We start from the raw sequence: 22,692 nt of genomic DNA on the forward strand, positions 1-22,692 counted from the left end.
TCCCTTTGTCTGTTGAAAGCTCAAAAGAAGGTCCAAGGACCCCCTCCTTGGGATCCCCGAGGGTGTTCCCAGCATAGATTCCTGTGGTGGGTCTGGAGTCTCGCCCAGGAATCTGCGTGTTACACGCTGCTCGCGTCTGCTCACGTTGGCGAACCCATCCTGAGTTCTCTTCTCCCTACAGACGTTCTCCATCATCCCCGGGCTTCACCCTGACACACAGGCGACAAGGAGCATCCACGAATGAGGTCAGGTGAGACACTGCTGTCAAGGCCCAGAGATCTGGAAATCGTCCGACTGAGTCATTTAGACAGCTGTGTTTCCCTAGAGATGATCATTTGGACGCTGTCCCGGGAGAGGTGACCCTTTCTAAAGCACTTTTTGTCTTAACTATTCGGTTCCTGAGATACATTCTGTGTGTCTCTGCCTCGGGAGGCAGAGTACGTGAACACAGCTGAACCTTTGCTTAGAGACGACGGTCATCACTGTGATCGTAACGTCCTAGTGTGCGGTGTTCCCGGTGTGGGGCCGTGGCGATTGATCACACGGAGAGTTCTCAGAGGGTCGGTCGGCTTCGTAAAGACCACCGCTCTTGCTCTAAGGTATTTCGATATGTTGTAGGCTTGAAACCAATAAAATGGTGTTGAAGCATGTCTCATAAGACTAAAGAAGATCGGGGTGAGGGGGTCCTGGGGCTCCCCTATAGGTAGAGAACACAGATTTCCGCTTACGCTCTCCGAAACATCTCTCACCTACGCAGGGGCGGCCCCCTTCTTAGGGATTGGCGCACGATTGGGGTCCCGAGAGGGGCTGGCTAGCTGCAGCCCACAAAGGGTCCCGGCTGTGGGCTTGACCAATCTCTCTACCCACCTGCATTTGCCCAAGCATGCATCCAACCAACCAACCAATGAATCTCTCAAACTATGAATCTACTGACTTCAGCCTCATGGAGTGGGACGGTTGTCATAACATCGGGGGTGTCACTCATCTCCCCCTAGTGGCAGAAGACAGTAAGAAAGGTAGCGGGCAGCGGGGGGCGGGGGGAGGGGGCACAACACTGTACAAAAAACCCATGGGTGTGGCCAGTGGTTTAAGTTCAATCCTTAGGTCACCCTCTACCAAATTTTCCAAGATGCCCCCATGTTCCACAAATTCCAAAGCCGAGTTTTAAGTCCCAAAACTGAGTTTTAAGTTCCCCTAGAAAAGCACCTGTGTTTAAAATGTGACCATCTACTGCTTAGGCATACTCAGATTCTCCAGGAAAAGCCAGCAGCCCCCGTCCCTGGATTTCTGAGGCGCACAGCAGAGAGTGCAGTGGAGGGAAGGTGCCCAGAGGGACTGAATGTGATGCCGGGTGGCCGCCAGGCGTGCCGGGAGCCAGGGATGCCCTGGACCTGTTGACCAGAAGTCTTACCGACTGACATGAAGTTGATTAACACATATTTCATATATATATATTATATAATGTATTTTTAAAGTAAGCTAGAGAAAAAACCGTTAAGAAAACCATAAGGAAAGTACATAACAGTACAGTGCTGTACTGTATCTATTGGAAGAAACCTGCTTATAAGTGGAGCCCTGCAGTTCAAACCCATGGGGTTCAAGGGTCAATTGTACACTCATGCAAATTTTCCACGTGGCCACCAGCAAAGGGGCCAAACCAAACACTGCACCCTATGTATGGCTTTGGTTCCTGCTTCCTCACCCCTCATCCACTCTGGTAACGAGAAGGGAGACAACAGGAATCTTTTAATAGAGATCTCGGTCTGTTACGTGCTGAGTCAAAAAAATCTTAGTATCACTTCTCTCAAATTTGGAAGTCTCCTTGGCTCAGCTCCCCCCTTCATCTCTTACCAGCAAATCCCAACAAGCAAACTGGGGGAGAGGACAGCACACCGGCTCTTCTCACTCTTTCACGACAGGGCTCAGTGATGTGAGTTCTTCTGAGACTCCCACCCAGTGTGGCCAGTGGGTCTCACCCTGTAGCTCTCCCCACAAGGACCCTCCTGGGTCAGCAGAGGCACCAATGCTCCCTGGGCAAGCGAGCATGCAGCTTCCCTCCACCCCAACAATGAAAACATGGCGGAAGGTGAGCAAGAGAAGAGCAGTGTGGGGGAGGGCAGCTGAGGAGAGGGACGGAGGGCTGGGGGGATGGGCAAGCCTTCCACCCCTACAGCAGATGCCACTTCTCCGGCGGCCCAGTCCTGTGTCAAGAGCACAGGTGACGGGCACCCAGAGCTAAGGCAGGGTGGGAGGGGTGCGGGCTTGCAGAACTCCCTCCCCTCACAACATGGCGGGTGTGTGTGTGAGACCAAAAGACTTTGGCTTATTCCAGAGACAGAGACACCCTTTTTTACAAAGGTATTTTATTTTAGTAAACAAAATACGGGCTCTTTTAAGAGCATAAAAAGTTCATATAATTTTAAGTTAACCCTACAGGTTGGGAGTTCATCCTCTGACACATCATTCCATAATTGTCTCCTCTTTCTTCTCAGCGGGAATCCACTCAGGCTGACATTTAAATTGCAAATTCTAGAAAGGAAGACCAAAAGGACAAGTATGAAGTATCTGAATGTTTTACTTGCTTGGCATTAACCTTCATGCTCAGCCATTTCAACTTAACAAACAGAAACCACTGAAGTCTATCTATTAAAGACTGTACTTTCAACCTTACAATTTTCTGCCCATCTAAAAGTCCCCCTTGGTTAAAACCGGGCTCGAGGCTGGAGGGAAAATGAAGTGTTAGTCCTGCTGCCACCCTCCCCCCTTCCATGGAGGTGTCTGTGGATGCCTGTGGGAGGGGAGAAGCATTTATGACCCACACCCGATCTTTCCTTCCTCTTCTCGGTCTAACACACAAAATGAGGACTCTGCCTGGGACAGAAATTCAACCTACAACATTTCAAAGAGAACAGCCTTCCCTTGCCCGTTTTAATTCTGCAATGCTCCCCTCTTTGCTCACCCTTGTGCCAATGCCTGAGTTTCAGTCAGGAACACACCTTTTCCAAAAAAAGTAAGGGTCCCTGACAGGAACTTCTTTGGCCTGGCAGAAGCCTACACAGCCTGCCAAAGACTGGCGTGGTGGTGTGGTGGGCAGTGCCATGGCGGGCGGTGGCACATGGCCTGGTGGGCAATGCCAGGAGGAGGGGGGGTTCTGGGCCTGGGGTGAGGGCCAGACAGCTGCAGTGCTCCTCACAGCACACTTCCCTGCGTTCGGAAAGAGGACGGGTCAGGGTGAGGCCCGGGGGCACAGGTCTGACCTGGGTTCAGTGCTGACTCTGCTCTTCACCAGAGAGAGCGTCAGCCCTTTCTCCACCTGAACAGGCGTCACGGAGCCGTCAGAAGGGGGTAACGCCACAGTCTAAGAAATGCTGAGCAAAATGCTAACACACACAACGGTCACTCAGGAGAAGTGTTGCTAAGATTCCCAGTAGGTGTGCCGTTACCCTCCACAGCTCTAAAAACCCTCTAGGGGGATCCACCTGACAGAAGCGGGCATCTCAGGGCGCAGAGGGGTTTTGGAGATCGCTAGCCCAGAGCTTCCTAGAGCGACGGCAGACGGGGCTGCGTCAGAGTCCCCCAGCATCAGACGTCCGCACCCAACCACAGACTTCGCGGAATCCCTCAGGGCCTGGGGCCTGGAAATCTGCACTCCTACCAATTCCGATCATTAGCCAAGTTTGGGGACCACTGATCTAGAAACCCCTGCCACCGCACTTGAATCCTCTTATTTTTAGAGAAGCACAGAATTCAACCTGATCCATGAGGAAATTAGATCAGCGCGCGAGAATGACCGTCCTATGCTCAATCTGTAATGGGGGTTTGATAACAACCTCGCAAACATGTTCTGGGCACCCGTGTGTGCTCTGTGATCGGCCCGGGGCTACAACGGTGAGTAAGACTTGGTGCCTGGTGAAAAGGTTGTTGGGAAGGGCCCTCTGGGACTAACCGGCAAGGGCCGAGGGGCACGAAAGTCTATCACAGTCAAGGAATGACCTGCGGACTGTGGAGAGTGGGCACTAGAGGGGACAGATGGGACCTGGGTGAAGGACACATCGGGAAGGGATTTTTATGCCATTCCTAGGAGTCAGACCCTGAGCAGGGAGCCTGATCCAGGGCTCGATCCCAGAACCCTGAGATCATGACCTGAGCCGAAGGCAGGCGCTTAACCCGCTGAGCCACCCAGGCACCCCCAATACAGCAGGGTTTCTTAATCTTAGGTGCGGGCACAGGTTTCAAAAGACCTGTGACCCCACCTCCTTCCCACCCGTCTGCAATTTTATGTACAATTGTGGGTGTGTCTAATACGTATGCTTCTGCTGGGAGAAGGCCCACAGCCTTCATGAAATTCTCAGGAGTCCTGTGACCCGAGACCGGTTAAGCACCGCGGCCCCGGAAAAGGGAGCAGCGCCGCAAGCCTCGGGCAGAGGTGTGAACAACGAGTTGTGCGCCCTGGCTCGTCTGCACCCAGGGCACAGGGTCAGGGTGTGCACACCCCGTCTTCTACAGACGCTCCGCATCAGACAACAGGTGGGTCCAAGGGATGAGGCCTTCTCCACCTGCCACGTGTGTGGACCGGCCCGCCCCAGCTCACTGGACATCCCACATGTGCAAAGTCCCAGTACCTCTGATTCCCCTTTAGTTCTCTTTCTTCTCTGACTGCTTCTTTTTCTCAGCTTCCAGCTTCTGCTGTTTTGCTTCCAACCTTTTCCTTTGGTATATTTTGACTCCGGCAAATGCCAGGCAGAGAATTAAGGTTTTGGCTGCCAAGATATACAGTAGCAGGGGCACGTGTTCAAGGACCTGAAAGAAGAAAGCAAGCATTCTAAATGTTCCGTGATTGGTAACAAAGGTTTCTTTCATGTTCCTTCATTTAACAAACCTTTACCGTCTACCTCTTATGTACAGGCACTAGGTTGCAGGGGCCACATGGGTGACCAGGACAGACAAGGTCCCCGGCCCCACGCCAGCGAGTCGAGGTTTACCTCTGCCCTCCATCACTCCCCCACTGCTGGCTTCACAAGAGAACCACCTGTGGACTGGGGATGTAACTCTGGTCTCTCACAACCGGACCACGCACTTTGCCAGTCCCCCAGACCCTCTGCTTCTGAGATGGCTCCATGGTCCAGCGAAAGGAGCCGGAGCCAGGGGGCCTGGGTGACAGCTCGGCTCTGCCCGACTGACCACGCAACTGGGGTCAGTCATGTGACTTTCTGAGCTTCTGCCTCTTCCAGGGAGGCTGGACCAAACCTTACTCCCTGGATTCTCCAACTTTGGCATGCTACAATTTCCTCTTGGTTGTGGCTGCTCGTTAGCACTGGCACTTGAAGGTGAAATAAATATAAAAAGACAATTTCAAAACACGAGGGGTGCTTGGGTGGCTCAGTCGGTTAGGCATCTGACTCTCGATCTCAGCTCAGGTGTTGATCTCAGGGTCGCAAGTTCAAGCCCCGTGTTGGGCTCCACACTGGAGGTGGAGCCTGCTTAAAAAAAAAAATTCAGAATGCGAACGCTTAGCTACTTACTAACTGTTCCTATAATTTCCTGTTAGAGGGCAGCTTTAACCCATGGGCTAAAATGATACCTGGGGAATAACCATGGATTTGAATTCCTCTCTGTACGAGCAGGTAGAATATTACGATAGCCTCCGTAGCACAACAGCATCTCAGGGCAAATCCGATACTTGTTTTATAAACTTGATTAATATGACCTGAATAATAATTATGAGCTTTTTCTGTGATTAAAAATTCCTTCCCAAATAAAGGTATGCTTTTTTTGAGTGATCACCATTCTAGAGGACTAGGTAGGATTTATTCCCACGAAATCATTAAATTGCCAAACATCACTTATTATATGCAATTCCTAGACAATGAGCTTCTACCATGGGAAGAACATTTGTCTCTCCTTGTAACAGTTTCACTCAACCGGTCAGAGAAAACTTTGGTTGGGAACAACATGCTCACAGAGCTGGAGGCCTGGGGGAGATTTCACAGATGACTTAGTCCACCACGGTGTTTCACAAACAAGGAGAGTGAAGCTCCTGGTGGGCGGAGGAGAGGCCAACCCACGTCACACAGCGAATTCACAAGGACGCCAGATTCAGACTGAAACGTTCTAACCTCTACGCTAGTCTTCTTTCCACTGCGTCCTGATTTCCAACGAAATGGAATTAATGAAATCATAAATTACATACATATGTGCTCGTACAATTTTATTAGAATTCTTGATGACTCAGACCTAGACGGAGATTTCACACGCGGAAGGTGGAGCATCGGTTAGGCCTACTGGGAGCTTACTGTGCACTCACTGACTCCCTCACATTTTCCCCTGGAACCTCATCGGATCCCCAGGGGGCAGGCAGACTGTCCTAATTTGTGGCTGAGCACGTGTGAAGTCTGGAAAGGTTAGGTCTGACCAAGTTCTCGGGCCTCTCCAAAGCCTCAACTCTCTTCATCGTTACACGAGGCTGTAATATATACCAGGTTCTGCCCAACCCTCCCAGTTTTACAGCTAAGTTATACAAATAAATGATGCCTTGGCTACTGAATTTACCAAAGGCAACTGGAATTACTGCCTCTGAAATTACTCAGCTGGTTACTTAGGGATATTTGAGGAAAACTGCCATGTGATACAGTGGGAATATACCAGATAGCAAAAGGAGGAACCCAAATATTTAAATTGCTTGAATTTAACTAAAACACTTAAGAACATAAGAACACTGAGTAACTGGATAATAGTTTTCAACCGCAAAGTCATTTTAACAGGAAAGAATAAATACAACATACCCACTTCAGAAAGATCACTCCAGCGAGAGCATCAAAGACTAAAAAAAATGCAGCAGTGAAACTTTTTCTCCTGACAAATATAAGCAGCTTAGGACACAGATCTTCCAGGGCGCCTGGGTGGCTCGGTCAGTTACGTGTCTGCCTTCGGCTCAGGTCATGATCCCAGGGTCCTGGACCGAGCCGCACGTGGGGCTCCCTGCTCAGTGGGGAGCCTGCTTCTCCCTCTCCATTTGCGCTCAGGCTCTCTCTCTCTCTCACTCTCCCTCAAATAAATAATAAATAAATAAAATCTTATAAAAAAAAAAAGAACACAGATCTGCCTCACTCAGACTTACAGCTAACCTCTGTGACATCCCCCAAATAATCCCCTAATTCATCTATTTTTTTGAAAGATTTTTATTTGAGAGAGAGAGCACGCAAACTCGTGAGCATGCGCGGGGGCAGAGGGAGCAGGAGAAGCGGACTCCCCGCAGAGCAGGGAGCCCCACGCAGGGCTCCATCCCAGGACCCTGGGATCATGACCTGAGCTGAAGGCAGATGTTTAACCAACTGAGCCAGCCAGGCACCCCTAATTCATCTATTTTCTTGAAGGTTCTCAGTCACAATGAGGCTTGACTCCATGTTTACAAACCAGCTATGAAAGAAAAAAATGTTAAATGTTCTTTTACCTATCTCCTTGGAGGCAAAAATCAACAGTTTAGAGGTGGGAACCCCATTTTAGGTTCACAAGGTTGATCTCGGGCAACTGAGCACTAATCCCCATGGGAAAAGTTGCTCTTCCAGTTCTCTCCATCTCTAGGGCTGGGCCTGTGGGTCCACATCACAGCCCACGGTCCCTGTGATGTGACAGGACACGGCTTTAGCAGGTACAGGAAAGGCGATCTCAACCGGAAGTTAGAAAATGCCCCAAATTGGTAATACATCGACACATGGACAGAGGTAAGTGGTTTCCAGATTTATTCTCTTCTTAAAGGTAGTGCACACAGGAGGCGGCAAGAGGCCAGAGGCAGAAGTTTCGGGACTGGGAGAGGGCAGAGCAGTGGCAGCAGAGGTCGGGGACACAACACAGGCTTCAAGCAAAGGGTTTCAGGGCTCCATTCCTGCCCCTCTAGGGTACCAAGCTTCAGTTGTGCTAGATTTCTAACAAACCCCTCATTTTAACTCTCAAAACAAACCAACCTTCAAGGAGATAAATGAAAAAAATATTGTGGGGGTGGATGAGAGCTATACCAATTTTTAAAATAAATCCCCAATAACTGTGTCATGAGAATGGCTGATTTTTTCCACAGGGGTCACACTCTGTTGCTAATGCACGATGTTGACTGTCACGGCCGGCCACAGGCCCCCCAGGCCAGAAAGGGAAGGCCGCAGGACGTACAGGGCATACGGGAGCCTCCCGCCTACCAGAGCTCTGTGCAGTCAGGGCGCAAGGAGAGGCCACTTCTTTCTGACAGGACACGGAAGGGCCCCCTTTTAAACATGAGGTTGCTCCCCGGCAGCCACAGAGCTGTGTGTCTGCTCAAAGTTGGAAAGGGGTGGGCAGATTTTGTCCCTGACATCAGAAAGAACTCTTTTTGTCACAAGCAGGAGTGGCCTGGGTGCTCAAACGGGCTGTCCGTCAGTCCATGATTAAAAACCTTCTCTGTGGGGCTCTGGCTGGCTCCTGTGACTCTTGATCCCAGGGCCGTGAGTTCGAGCCCCATTCTGGGAGTAGAGATCACTTATAAAAATAAAATCTTTAGGGGCACCTGGGGGGCTCAGTCAGTTAAGCATCTGACTCTTGATTTAGGCTCAGGCTGTGATCTCAGGGTCGTGGGATCGAGCCCCAAGTCGGGCTCTGCACTGGGTGTGGAGCCTGCTTGGGATTCTCTCTCTCTGCCTCTCCCTCTGCCCGCCCCCGCCCACATGCGCACTCTCTCTCTCTCTACAAAAAAGGAAACTTAAAAAAAATAATAAATCAATAAAATAAAAACTTTCTCTGTGCCCTGCCTTAGACCCATGTTAACCCCAGACCTAAGTGATCAGAAACTCTGGGGTGGGCCCACAATCTGTGTTTTAACAAGTCCTCAGGTGGTTCTGATGCACCCTGAGGTGTGAGAGCCATGCCTTGGAGCAATAGGCATGAGGCTCTGAGCTTTGCTGAAACGGCCTTTCACGCCAGTTACTGCGTTTCATCCCCACTGACTGTGGCCACCACGGAGAGGACAAGCCCTCCCCTAAATATCACCCCACACCGCTTTCTGCTTCTTCCCCTTATATCCCCTCACTGCCTCGTCTTTCCTTCCCAGCCTTTCCACTGTGAGCTCTGGAACCCCAATATATGCTAAACAAACACTCCTACATTTTCAACCCCTTCAAGAAACCTTCATTCTGCCTCTTAACTTCAACCAGGCTCGTCCTGGAGAATAGTCCCCACAGTCTTCCTGCATGGCCTCCAAACCCCTACCCAAAGGAGCTGGGGAAGGAGAGGGGTTCTCTATCTCCCAGCTCCCTGGTTCTGCTTCCAGAGCTTTCCAGTAATCCTTGCTATGGAAAGCTGGTGGATGTTTTGAACAAGGAAATGTTCATAATTGAAAAAAATACAAACAATGAGATTGTAAGTTTGAAAATACACACACGACACTTACACATACATAAAAAAGACTGGAAAAAAACACACCGAAATTGTTAATAGTAGCCATCTCTGGAGGGTGAGACAACCCGATTTTTACTGGATTTTATACTTTTAAAGAATCTACAGTAAAATATATTTTAGTGGCTGCTCTCTTAACCAACCTTTACCGCACCCCACGTACTTCAGGAATTTAACGTGATGACTCTCTTCCCTTTCCCTCTGCGAGACCTCTTGACGGCCGCCCGCAGCCCACTGAATGCCCACAGCTCACAGGCTACCGTCTGATCGCCCCTGGACCCGCGCTCCCGAGGTGAGTCTGCAGTCCAGAGGACAGCTGTGTTTATTTCCCAACCAGCTGTAGCTGTACCTGAGGTTATAATGGATAATTTATCTAAACATAAGACTTATGAAATATAGCTACGTTATATAAGGAAAAAACTGTTTCCACGAAAACTAAATTGAATGCTTTCAATGCACTTTCAAATTTAGGTTGAAAAAAAAAGTGCTGTTGGCAACACAGATGTAAAAGATTAGGGAAGAAGAACATAAAAATCTGGAAATATCTTGTATGTAGAATGTTTCCTAAAATATTAACCCACTTTAAAGAGACCAAAATGTGAAACCGTAGGTAGAACTTTCAAGGCATGATTTTTTCAAGAAGAGTGAGGCAGATCCGAAGTCTGTCTACCCACTCAAAGAAAGGGCCTAGCATTCCTCCAAAAGTCTGGGGAATAAATGTACTTTTATAAGTTTTAACTTAAAATAGAATATTAAGTATTATTAGGATTCCTGCTTTAATCCGCTTTTTTTCTTTTTAATCAACCTACGTCTATAGCACTGCTGTTCTGAATTTTTACAATGAGGAGAAAGACAAAACCCAAGCCATAATGCTGAAAACTATTTTTACCTTCCAGTTCATGTTGGGCCAATGGCGAATTCCCTCTGGGTCAACGCAGGCCCACTCAGACAAGCATATGAGGAGGGGAGCTGGAAGGGCTGTTCTGTTCTGGTGCTGTTCTGATGGGGAAGAGAAAAAATGGGTCACTCTGGTTTTCTGGAGCACATCACCTTAGGAAGACCTCTGATGGAGAGAGAGGGCACATGAGCAAAGACAGCGAGGGCTACAGAGAGGAAGGGTCACTGTCCCCAACATGGTGACCCAGAGCCTGGTGGAAAGCAGATGGCCTGGCTTAGGGCTGACACGGGCTTGGGTCTTGGGGAGAAGAAACATCTCCCCGGCTGCTCTTTGCAGGGGGGTGGGAGCACAGCCCGGAGCAGAGGGAGCAGTGCTGCTCCTAAGGGGACATGGGCTCCCATCCCTTTCATCTGTGGACATAAAGGCACAAATCCAAAATCTACTTCCCCACTCCCCTCCTGCCCCGAGTAAGAGCTGGTCTGCGGAGGAGTGTCTTTCTGTGTTTCAGGTCCTCTGAGTGTTAATGAAGCAAATCTTGGTTCTTAAAAAATATCTGGAGGGGAATAAATGATAGGGAGAAAAATTGTCCTTTGAAAGCAATTCCCATCTAGAATTTCATCTCAACTGTGAGGGAGCCCGAGGGGAATGTGAAGCAGGGAGTGACAGGTCAGGGGCATAGCCGGAGCACAGCATTTGCTCCCAGGCCTTGTACATCACTATTTTTAGAACATGCACATACCCCAAGAGTCAGAAGACTTGAGCTCTGGAGGAAGAACGTACGCACGCTGGTAAGTGACTTCCCTCTCGGGGCCTTGGTCCCATCTGTAAAGGAAGAAAGGGCGTGGCAACTGGAGGGGCTCTAGGGCCCTGATTATTTTTCTGACATTGGGCAACTTACAGCATAATCACAGCTTCACTTCACCACGCTTGGCAGCACACAGGTACTCACACGGACTTCACACTGGCCTCAGGAGGCTGCGGTTACCGTTCCATTGCACAGACGAGGAAACAAAGCTTATGTAACGTGTCCAGCGTCACACAGGGACTGGGATTTGAACCCATCCGGTGTGGCTCCAGAGCCCTATCTTTTTTTTTTTTCCTTTTTAAAGATTTTACTTATTTATTTGACAGAGAGAAGGACAGCCAGCGAGAGAGGGAACACAAGCAGGGGGAGTGGGAGAGGAAGAAGCAGGCTCCCAGCGGAGGAGCCTGATGTGGGGCTCGATCCCAGGACTCTGGGATCACACCCTGAGCCAAAGGCAGACGCACGTAGCCTTTAATGACTGAGCCACGCAGGCGCCCCCCTGATGCAGGCAGAAAGCTCTGCATTCAAAAATCCTGCAGAGCCTTGTCTATACACGTACTTAGAATTAGGAAAAGCACAAGAAAATGCCACAGGCCTTTAGAATGGGGATAATAAAATGAACTTTGGGGAAAAATGTTTTAGTAAAAGTTTTACTTACAAAAACATCTAAATATAGAAAATTCATACCTCATCTATTCAAGGTCATAGTATCTGGAAAACAGGCTGGTGGTTGGCACAAGATAACCAGGTTTTCCCCATGACTTCTTTCAAAGCCAGATAAGTTAACGATAGGAACGTACACCATAAATCTGTTTAAATGGGATGACGGTGATTGAAGGTGCTCGTTTTCTTCATGGATAAATGGCCTGTTTGTCTCTAAGTAGCAGAAGATTCTGACTTGCACTGATGAAATATGGTCCTACCATGTTATAGCCTATTGCTAGAATTTTCACTTTCAGGAATCTCGGATTGTCTGAGAGATTAGCCATATTGTAACTCACAATGTTTAAGGTTAAGTAAATTTTATTTTTACAACTCTTGCTCTAATTGAGTTCTGTACAAATAAAGTAGGTGAGTTTGGCTGTTTCTAATTTTCTGAGGTCCTGTTAATGTAATTAACATATTAATTACATGAATTAAGAATTAATGGGTTAACAGTAAGATACATTAATGGGTTAATGTAAGATATCGATTCCCAAGGTCAAGAACCACAAATAGGTCCAAAAAGCTTATAGGAGGAAATAAATTAAAAAGAACACGCACTGGGGCGCATGGCCGGCTCAGTCAGTAGAGTATGCAACTCTTGATCTTGGGGTGGTGAGTTCGAGCCCCACATTGGGTGTGGAGATTATTTAAGGAAATTAAAAAAAAAAAACACCAGTGTTGACTTAATGAACAACAACAACACCCAATGGTCTGGCCCTCTGGCAACCCAGGACTATGTTTACGACTGGTGTGACCCTGGACAAGTCGCTTGGCCTCTCTGAGCCTCAGGTCCCTCATTTGTAAATTCTTTAGAGGTTGGACTGTAAACACGAAGCACCATGATCAGCACATAGAAAACATTAAATATCAACCGTTATTGTCATAAGTATCTCTCTTTCTGCTAATGGACATGCCAAGCCTAAGAACCATAAACAAGAGGCAGGCAGGGCAAAACGCAGTCAGTGCTAGACAGCAGGGACCAAGAGAACTGGAGAGCTGGACTCTCTATTCTTGGTGGCACCCGGGGCGGGCATGTGACCTGGGGTAAGCCATTCATATCTCTGAACCAAAATGTTCTCACTTTAAAAATCAGAGTCTAAAGAACAATCCTGCAACTCTGGCATTCGTAAGTCACCCTTCTCTGGGATATCACAGAATCGGACTAAGAAAATTTACTGGCAGTTGCCTTGACTTCATGCAGACAGTGAGGACATTCGAGCTCTTTAGACAGAAAGGTATTTAAAGTCAGCCTGCAAACAAAGTAGCAGAAGGGATGCAGTGAGAGAGTGGGAGACAGGAAGGCTGATCAACCCAGCTCAGAGTCACCCGCGCCTCCAAATGCTAACTTTCCCCATCCCCCTGCAATTAGGTGCTCCAGCTCAGCCATTTCTGTAGCATCCCAGCAGGGCTTCAGCAAATGAGAACTGAGAAAGCTAAAAATATCAGCAGCTTATTAGCTGCCCCGCCACAGGCACACACCCGCTGCAGAATCACACACAGGAGACAGCTGGTATCTGAGGGCTGCAGCGCAAAAGCCAACAAGATGGGGGCACCTTGGAGTATGAACTCTATGAAGTGCAGGAAGTTTTTAGACTTCCCCTAGAACTATCCACAATCCTAGCTTAAATCTGAAAAATAACAATGTCTTAGATAGAAATGGTTCTGTCTCCTTTGCTGTAAAAATATCCTCATCTTTCCTTTGCTTTCCTTTTCTCCTAAAAACCAGAAAAACGGTCTACAAAAATTTTGGGTTCGGCCAGTGAAAGCAATCTGGACAACATGTTGTCCACGATCTACGTTTTCTTCTTAGCACACCTAATAAACTCCAGGACCGTCTGTCTCTTGATGTCTACGCTCTTCGAGCCGCTAAGTAGGATATGTCAGTCTGAACGTCCCGAACCTGTTCGCGTTCCCAGTCTCTACCCTTGTCACCCCAACTCTTCACCCAATCTTTGGAAGCTGGAAGGTGCGGGGAGGAGGGAGTTAGTTGCAGGTGAACCTTGGGCATCACTGCCTGGACCTCTAAGCCCCAGTCCCCAGTCACCTGGGATTCCCGGGGCCAGAGACACTGGATCTCAGCTCCTCCGGAACCGGAGGCGCAGGCTAGGGTCCTCTCCGCCCCGACACCTGGAGAACACCACCTATCCCACCCACACCCGGAGATGAGGGCCACCGGCGGCCGTTGCTTCCCCCACCCATCCACACGGAACAGGGTGTCCAGAACATTCGCTCATCCGCCCAAACCCTCTGGCCAGAACAACTCAGGGCCCCTCCCGGACCTCGTGCCAGCCTAAACACTGCACCCCCGGCGCCTGGACGCCCGAGCCAGGCTGGGGCGCTCCGCGGGTGCAGGCCGCGGCGGCCGTCCCCCTCCCTGTCGCCACCCGGGGAGCCGGCGGCGCCGCGCGGTAGGGGACCGGCTGGCGGGCATCCTGGACAGAACGCGCAAACGCGGGGCCGTCCACCCGACTCCTCAGCTCCCCAAAGAGCTGTCGGGCTTCGGGTCAGGATCCCGCTGATCGGACGTCATCCACTTACAGCTCCAGGCCGCCAAGGCTCCAGCGCCGGGACTGCACACGACCCGCAACTCCCACAGTGCGGCGGGGGAACTACACGTCCCGAAATGCACCGCATCGCGCGCCGGCGCAGTGGGCCCCGGCTGCTTTCGAAGGCGCGGGGCTCGGCGCGCCCGCGCAGTGAGGCGCTGTGGGCCGGGCGTTGGGTGACAGCGAGGGGGTCACTGGTCGCGATTGGTCTCGGCGGGCACGGTTGTCCAGGCCACGGTTCTGAATTTACCTGAGCTGGGATAGGAGGGCGGCCGGAGTGCTGGGCCTCTCGCGCCCCTGCTGTCTGCGACTGAGGCTCCTTGGGTTTCCAGAAGTTTCCAAATTTAACGTTCATCTCCTCTGACAAAATGCGTGCATTTTCCTTTGGGAAAGCGCTAGCCTCCATCCTGGGTTCCCAGACCAACAAAAGCGCGGCAGAGTTTGGGCACGCGCAGTCCCTGCCCCACGGGAGGGCGCAAGCCGGACCCCAAATAAATACCAGGGTGACGATGGGGAATGTTCACAGAGCTCTTTCTGTGGCTTGAGGAAACCAGCAAGGGGAGGATAAGTGGCTGGCGCAAGATAACGTGCGACTTGGCCGTGACAGAATCTGGATTCAAACCCAGGCGAACTAACTCCAAATCTCACTGTGACATTTTGTCTTGATGAAGTACGAGATGTGAGGAATGCGGAGGAAGGGACAAACCGAGGGGTGGAAGGTTTAGTTGTGTCGACAAGCGATGTTTTCCTAGACAAAGTAACAAAACTAGCTTTGTCCTGAGCGCTGTGAGGGTCTGGTCTCGCTGAAGTCTCACCACAAGCTCATAGAAGGACATAAAATAACCAATTCCCGATGAAGAAGCGGAGACGCTAAGACATTAAAGTGATTTGCCCAGGGTTTTAAAGCCAGCAAGTGCCGCAGCTGGGACCCGACTCTCAGTAGTGGAAGTAGACTCCCATCAGGGCGGCAATTACCGTGGGCTCCTTTTCCAACCACTTGTGAGCTCTGCTTGTAAGAAGGAGGTGGGATTCAGGTCATATGGGGCCAGTCATCCAAGCAGACGGAGCTCTAAAAGCAAAACGGGGGCCGGGGGCGGGGAGCAGCAAGTTGTTTGAATTGGCATCTTAGTTACCGAATTGAAAAGCGAATTGAAAAGCGACCAGCCTGGAATTTTGAGAATTGGGGCTGAAGAGGCAGGGGGGGGCAAGTGGTTTCAACAATTGTATAAATTCTAAAGATTCTGAAGATCTTCCATTTCGCCCATCCCCCAAAAGTAAAGTTGGCTGATAACCATCTACCTTGCCACTATACTTACAGTGATGATAATAAAATGTACTTTCTTAGAAAAATCTAAATTTCTTTCCCTCCATTTGGTTTCCTGTGTCAAAGATCAACCCAGGCACTAGTGAGAGCCTTAAGGACAGACTTTATTTGGTAACTACTGCAGTAGAGAAGAGGGTTCGGTGTGAACCTAAGTCCATTTTGATATATGCAGGGGGTAACTGGGCATCTTAAAGGGAGAATGAGGGAGTGGGGGCCCTGGGGCAGAATTGAAGTGGATATTTATAAAAACGGGGGGATTAGTCAGCCTGATCTGGTTTTGTTAATAGTCACTTACCTGAAAGAGAAACAAACTTCTGTCTTTATGACCGGAGGCAACGGTGCAGGTTAGAGCAAGGTCCCCCTCTTGTCCAGAGAGTTACCTCCTTGAATGCTGGCATTTCAGAGACAAGACAGTTCTGGGGGGCAAAAGGTTTCTATCTCAAAGGGGGAGAGAAAAGATTTATAATTCCAAGTTTTCTAAAGTAACTGCTCTTAGAGGGGATTCAGGGAGCTGATGTGCTTATCTCCAGGTTTTGGCTGGAACCAACAGTAAATTTCCCTGGCAGCTTTCTCAGACAGGTGCTCCAAAGGGGGCTGGGATCCTCTTAGGGATGAGGCCTTGAGGTGTTAGAAGCTGTGCTAGTATTTGTTCAAGTCCCTTAGCGTGGAGAGGGGGACAAAATCATTTATATCAAGTGGCTGCAGTATTTATAAGCCAAGGTTGAGGCCTCCTTGAGGGCCCAGAAGGGCCTGACCAGAGGTTAGTGAAGAAGATTGTCCTCATGACCTGGTGGAAACCTTGGATTTCTGTCTGGATCCAGACCCAAGGCCAGGATTTTGTAGCTGGGGTGGCCCCTCTGGGCACACTGGGATGAATGTTCTGTGTGCGACGGCATTTCTGTGTTTCTGATCTGAGGAAGGAGGCCGCTCTTGCCACATCTGCTCTGGGAATGTAAATGGCTTTCCATAATGCTGTATGTAATGCTTATGTGAGCATAATTGCACATTTGTTACTAAGAAATAGATACCTCGTAGATATCTCACTGGAGGTCGAATCCTTGTAGTCAGTGGAAGACATCCTACAAGCATGCCTCGAAGAAGGGCTTCTTTTTTGAATTTTCTTAGTACCCTGAGACTTGAGGCCCTACTCACAACTGCTGTGCCTTGGCTGAGTAGATAGGGGAGAAGCTGGGGGGCACAAAGCCACCACCCCATACATCTGTCTTGGCTCTGACCGCCTACTCTCAGCGACTCTGAGAGAGTAGACTTTAACCCGAGTTAGGCTCACCCTTCCGCCCCTGCTCTAGCTCTGCCCGCTTTGGGTTGATCTCCTTTTTAACCAGCCATGTTCTATCATTGTGATGTTTCTGTATGTACCTGACTCTGTCTGATTGCTCCAGCTCAGACAGTCTCGTTCATGTCCACACTGGTGGGGTCTATGCAAGTGGTCTGAGTAGACAGGGGTTAAATACTACTTGACTAATTAACAGATGAAGTCACCTAATCTGTGGACTGTGTCCGTAATGCAATATTGACATATAATGAACTGTCTAGCTTTTCAATGGACACGGGCAATTCAGACACTTTCTTTACCATCAGTCTCTTGAAACATGAGTGAAAATAAGTAACTGTAAAAGGAAGAAGATAAACCGAGTCGAATGAATATGTTATTTATAAGGCGATGTTACAACTTTTCCTTACTTTTTCTATAATAACAAGAGCTTTAAAGAGTTAATTTTCTGGAAAACTTTAGATGTTAACTTAAAAATACGTTTCTGTTACACTGGGGTAGTTCTTAAAGATGCTACGTCTCTGTTGGGGACTATTTGCCCTTGTGGAATGTTTGTTCTGTCTTCAGACTTCCAAATAAGGAAATATTGGGAAAACAATACCTGTAAAGTAACCTGGTGATTCTCTTCATTCATCACTTTAGACTCTATACTCCTGAATTAATAAATAAGTGCTCCGATGTCAAACCAGTGAGCAAGTGATATGTTTTCAAACCACAGCTTCTGGGTAACACACCTGGGTTATTTATAAAGTGAACTCGTCACCTACAAAACAGTGTTTCATAAGAAAGAAGGCTCAGTGATGTATTAGTCCTCCCTCTATCGCCACTGCCAGCACACAGACACTTCCCTTCAAATTTGACTTTATTTTCACTAACTTGACAAAATTTGTCAAAGTTGGCATTGATTAAAATGACATTTATAGTGCCCAGGAAGTAAAAGAGGTCTTCAGCATAAAACATTGCTCCGATGAGCAAGTATAAATCACCGAGATTAAAATGTCATCTGTCTTGGTTGAGTGGCCACATGATCTCCGTGAAAATTCTCAACAGCAAGCAAGGAACAGAGTGTCTTCTAAGCAACGACAGCTTGGATTTTCTCCGTGGCACGGGCATCTCTTCGTATCCGGATATCAGATGTTGGCTTTATGCCTATTCTGTTCATCAGGGACCCATTTTGAACCCTGCGGCACCCATGTTCTCATGGATGGTGGTCTTTGATTCTTCCAGATTCAAGATTTGGCTCTTGTACTTCTCTTGCCAATCTTCCACGATGTACTGGTGGTAGGGGTCGTTGGAGTGCTCCCGCCGCTTGGACTTCACTGTGCTCACCAGGATAGCTACGATGATGAAAGAGAACATTCCGATCATCACCATGAGGTACAAGATGACGTAGTAAAAGTTCTCGGCGTCGAGTTTGGCTTGTAAGGCCTCCTGCTCAGCTGTCGTGTTCCTGCGCCAATTGTCCATATAAGTAATAAAAATCCTTTTGAAGACATTTTCCAGCGTCTGTGTCAGATTGGATAAAGGAGACATATCTCCCTCCTGCTGCAATTTGAATGATAAAATAGATGAACAAGGTGAAAAACACTGACTCTCCATTTGGCTACTTTAAGGGGTAAAGAGAGGGGAATGCAAGGGGGAGATAATACAATTTCTTCTTTACCTAGCTGGTGATTGATTGCCTATTTTTTTTTTATTCTTTAAGCTTTGCACATGCATATTTATGCACTTTTTGGGTGCAGGATACCTTACAATAAAAGTTTGATGGAGGACATAAAACTATGTGTAGTATGCCCATTTACATATGTAAATAAACGTAAACATGCAAATGACAATGGAAGAAAGACAGGAACTAGTTCAAAGCGTTAATAGTGGGTGATATACCTAATGAAAATTTTTCCTTCTTTATACTCTTCTCACCTTCCAAATTTTCATCAATCATCTTGCACTAATTTGTTTTTAAACAGACAGGTCACCTCACAATAGCTAGCATAATGCCTTGTTCTCAACAGGCATTCCTCAGGCATCAGCGGAATGAAGGGGCGACTCATGTCATTCATATTCCTCAAATGCACCTCTCCTCTCCCTCCTCACTGGGGCTGCCCAGCTGCCAACATCTCTCACCTCGATGACACAATGCCTTGCAATGTGACCCTCCCCCAAGCCATCTCCTGGGGGCATATCTGTCCCTCTCTGCCCTCCACAGCAGTCACTGTGCTCTTTTAAAGAAAGAAATGGGATCATATCCCCTTGCTTTTAAAACCATTCAGTCCTTTCCTATAATACTTATAATAAAATCCTAGTTCCTTCATGGGGTTCACCTGGCTTGGCCTGAGCTGGCCCCTGACCACCTCCCCAACGACTCTATCCCCATGACAACTGGTCATCCTGGCCTTCCTTCCTCCAAGTCAATAAACACTCTCCTGCTTCAGGACATTTGCACATTCTCTTCCTCAAAGAATAATTTTATCCCTTCTCTTCCCTCTGCTCCCTCCTTTACCCTCTTGGTCCCAGCTTAATTGTCACTTCTGAGAAAACTCCCTGGCTCTGCTCTAAATCAGTTCTGCCCCCTCCCCGCCACCACTCTTCTCCAATAGCATCTTATTTTTTTTTCTTTGAAGCCCTTTTCACAATATGTGCTAATCATGCATGTATATCACTGGTGTGTGTGTGTGTGTGCCTGTGTGTGTGTGTGTGAGTGATTATCAGCTTACAGTGTCATCTTTCCTCAGCTGTCATCTCCATGAGGACAGGACTCATATCGCCTTTGCCTACCTTGGGACAGAGAATGTGGACAGAGAGCCCAACATATCAAAGGCACACAATGGATGTTGAATGAATAAACGGATGTGCCAGGCACATGAGGGGCATTGGAAATGCGGAGATGATGAATATGAGATTTCTGTCTGTGGAAGCTCAGTGTCACGGGAGAACTGCAAACAAATGGCAATAAGAAGTAACAAAGAGTTGTAAGAGGGCTGAACGGAGCGATAAGGGAGCTCAGAGAGTGGAGCTGAACATGGTGCATAGATGGAACAAACAGGTGTGAACAGAACTGGAAGGAATGTAGACAGGAAGTGAAGCTGGGATTGGCCAGGACCTACAGGTTTGCCCAGTCAATAAAAGCCCAAACAACCTAACAGTGAGTTTGCCTAATGCCCTGCTGAAAACAATGCCCCTTCTCTTGAACGTGTCTTTCATTTCCTCTTTTGAGGAGAGAGGTTTCCAATCTCCCCACCTGTGGAAAGGGCACAAGTACACATCCAGGTCATTCTCTGACGGCTGCCCAACATTTCATTCATTGAGAATTATGGTAACTAAGTTAATAGACTTTTTTCAATCTGATGTTTTAAGTCCTATTATTCAAAGGGCTCTCAGGTCTTCCTCTCGCTCTTCCCTCCATGCAAACCCTAGAGAGTTGAAAAGAAACTTGACAAATGGATAAGATTGCCCCAAAGTACGTACCAAGCACATTTTCCAAGCAACATAGCAGAGACATGCTTTCTCCCCCTTAAAATAATACAGTTCGCTATGAAGAGTAGAGCTAAGCTGGCTTTAATCCTACATGAGACATCACCACTGGCTCCTTAACCCTCCCAGAGATGAGATCTAGTCATTTTGGGGGAGTTCATGCTTATTTCATCAATCAAAAGACAACCCACCCCTCTGTGCTGTGTCAGGGCTGGTCTTACAGGTATGATTCCTTCACCTGTGAGTGTTCTCACTCTCTGCTTTTGCCAACCCCTCTCCACATCTTCATCCAATAAAGAAAACTGTGATTTCACCAGCTTGTATATCCCCCCTTCCGCACCCTCTAGAGAGAATTCAGTTTCCTTTTGCGAAGCCAAACAGAAAACTGGATAGAATATAGAGACAAGCAAAAAAAAAAAAAAAAAAAAAAAAAAAAAAAAAAAAAAAAAACCAGAAGAGCTAAGTGTACGGAACGAAGGGCTGGTGGAAGGGTAGAGAAATCCCATGAGTGAGTGGTGAGGGAAATTCAGTCTGGGGGAGGGTGCTGAGCAAATGCAGGGCAGCAGAAAACTAGCAAGGGGAAGGGGGAGCCCCTTCTGGGCTAAGAATCAGCTCCCCTGCAGTGTTTTTTCTAAGGTGCTCTCAAGATTAGAATTATTCTAGTTGTTTTTGCTTATTAGACAGCACTTTTTGGATACTACTCCAGTATGCACTGGGCCACATAAGGCCCTGCCTTGGATCTGAGTCTCCTCCCAGAGAGGTGGTAGCATTGCAAACTCCTAAGTGCTCTGAGCTCCTCTGCCCACCTTGCCTCCCACGTATCTCCTTTGTGGGCTCTGCCACAGTGCTCGGAATTCTGTGACGCCTCTGAGCGGAGGAAGCCCAGTAGGATAGGGCACGCCCACTGCCAACACTGTTCCGCGAATGTTTTCATCAAAGCAATGGCACCACCTGTGAAAAATCTGGGCCAGCTGCTAACTTGTAAGAGTGCTCAATTGTGAGTCCCCTGTCTTTTCAGGGCTCTGAGAGAATGGGGACATAAGAGAGGTATGTTTCGATGCTCGGCAAGTCTATCCAGGACAGGGTGCCTCAAGGGAAGCCTCAAAATTCCACAGCTAAAATAGGAATGGAGCACTTTAAGTAAGTATTGTGGGGAAGGGCAGATGCAGCCCAAAGGAGAAGGAGAGGGCATTGGAGTAACCTTGGTCTTCTGATGTCCCTGAGTTAACCCTGCAGAGGAAGAAAGAAATATAATTTCTATAGGACAAAGGAGCTGAGTCTTTCCGGACTCACACATAAAAATGGCAGTAAGTTCTTATATAGAAACCACCCCCCGCCCCTCAACTCCGTCTGTGGTCACCTCATCCACCAGCTCTTCCCCAGACCTCTGTCTGAGTTGGAGGTCCCTTTCTGTGCTTCTGCGAACTTCCATGTTTGTCCGTTTGCTCGTTTTCAATTACCCGGATATTGTGAGCTCATTCGTGTGGTACTCAGAACCACTCTCTGACACTGGGATTATTACCTCCAACTTGCAGACCAGGAAACATGTTCAGAGAGCTGAAGTAACTTGGAGCATAATTACACGAGAACTTGAGCTGCTGGGCGCAGGGATCTACTCTTCTATGTATCTTGGAATCCCAGGGCCCTGTATCATGGTTGGTACATCACAGATCTTTACGAAATGTTTGGTGAATCAATGACTATTCTTCTCTCGTGTAGTATGGATTTCAAGTGATCCTCAACTTACTTGCAGGAGAGGAAGGGATTTATGAACTCCGTGAAAACTGAAATTAAACAATCTGATTTTATTCTCCCCCCTAAAAGTATGCATAGGCACATACAAAGCTCTGCATTCAATTTCAGGGGACTCCTGGGCCCCCGAAAGCCCAACCAAGTATCCCTGTGACAAAATGTCTTTGAGTTGAGGGACTCCAGTGCTGGGTTCCACTGGAGTTGTTTCGGTTTGTTTCAAGGTATGAGCAGGGCAGCATTTGCCAACCTGCTGCTGGAGCTAAATACTGATTATTTGTTCAGCTCTTCTAACACGGACAAAGGCTCATGACAAAGCTTTTGGGGCACCTGGGTGGCTCAGTCATTTGAGCGTCCGACTCTTGATTTCAGCTCAGGTATGATCTCAGGGTCATGGGATCGGGCTCTGAGCTCAGCGGGGAGTCTGCTGGAGGTTCTCTCTTTCCCTCTCCCTCTGCCTCACCCGCTCCCCTCTCTCTTTCTCAAATA

At 48.3% G+C, this 22,692-nt stretch overlaps 2 protein-coding genes across 4 annotated transcripts in view; both read right to left on the reverse strand.

Annotated features, from left to right (window-relative positions):
* Positions 1-2,346: 2,346 nt before the first annotated feature.
* Positions 2,347-14,375, reverse strand: SMIM11A (small integral membrane protein 11A). The gene is made up of 6 exons (XM_002919571.4): positions 14,361-14,375; positions 11,211-11,287; positions 11,052-11,134; positions 10,304-10,413; positions 4,623-4,800; positions 2,347-2,529 (listed from the first exon to the last, which is right to left on the reverse strand). Exons 2-5 carry the CDS (start codon positions 11,213-11,215, stop codon positions 4,636-4,638), a joined length of 363 nt encoding a protein of 120 aa, XP_002919617.2. The 5' UTR covers positions 11,216-11,287; positions 14,361-14,375; the 3' UTR covers positions 2,347-2,529; positions 4,623-4,635.
* A 3,458-nt stretch (positions 14,376-17,833) lies between these two features.
* Positions 17,834-22,692, reverse strand: part of KCNE2 (potassium voltage-gated channel subfamily E regulatory subunit 2) — a 189,015-nt gene continuing 184,156 nt past the window's right edge. For 2 of the 3 annotated variants that reach the window (XM_034655919.1, XM_034655931.1), the window contains one exon: positions 17,834-18,528. In XM_034655919.1, coding sequence (XP_034511810.1) covers positions 18,145-18,516 — 372 coding nt within the window. In that variant the 5' untranslated portion in view covers positions 18,517-18,528 and the 3' untranslated portion in view covers positions 17,834-18,144. The remainder of the gene's footprint in view (positions 18,529-22,692) is intronic. The other variant, XM_034655924.1, reaches the window with a different exon arrangement.

Source organism: Ailuropoda melanoleuca, chromosome 1, assembly GCF_002007445.2.
Source record: "Ailuropoda melanoleuca isolate Jingjing chromosome 1, ASM200744v2, whole genome shotgun sequence".
Taxonomy (NCBI): Eukaryota; Metazoa; Chordata; class Mammalia; order Carnivora; family Ursidae; genus Ailuropoda; species Ailuropoda melanoleuca.

What these genes read in the sequence shown, in the direction of transcription:
- SMIM11A (XM_002919571.4), bottom strand. An exon ending in CAAGTCTTCTGACTCTTGGG is followed by an intron (nt 10,414 to 11,051) that starts GTATGTGCATGT and finishes CTTCCCCATCAG; the next exon opens with AACAGCACCAGAACAGAACA. An exon ending in GGCCCAACATGAACTGGAAG is followed by an intron (nt 4,801 to 10,303) that starts GTAAAAATAGTT and finishes TTCTTCTTTCAG; the next exon opens with GTCCTTGAACACGTGCCCCT.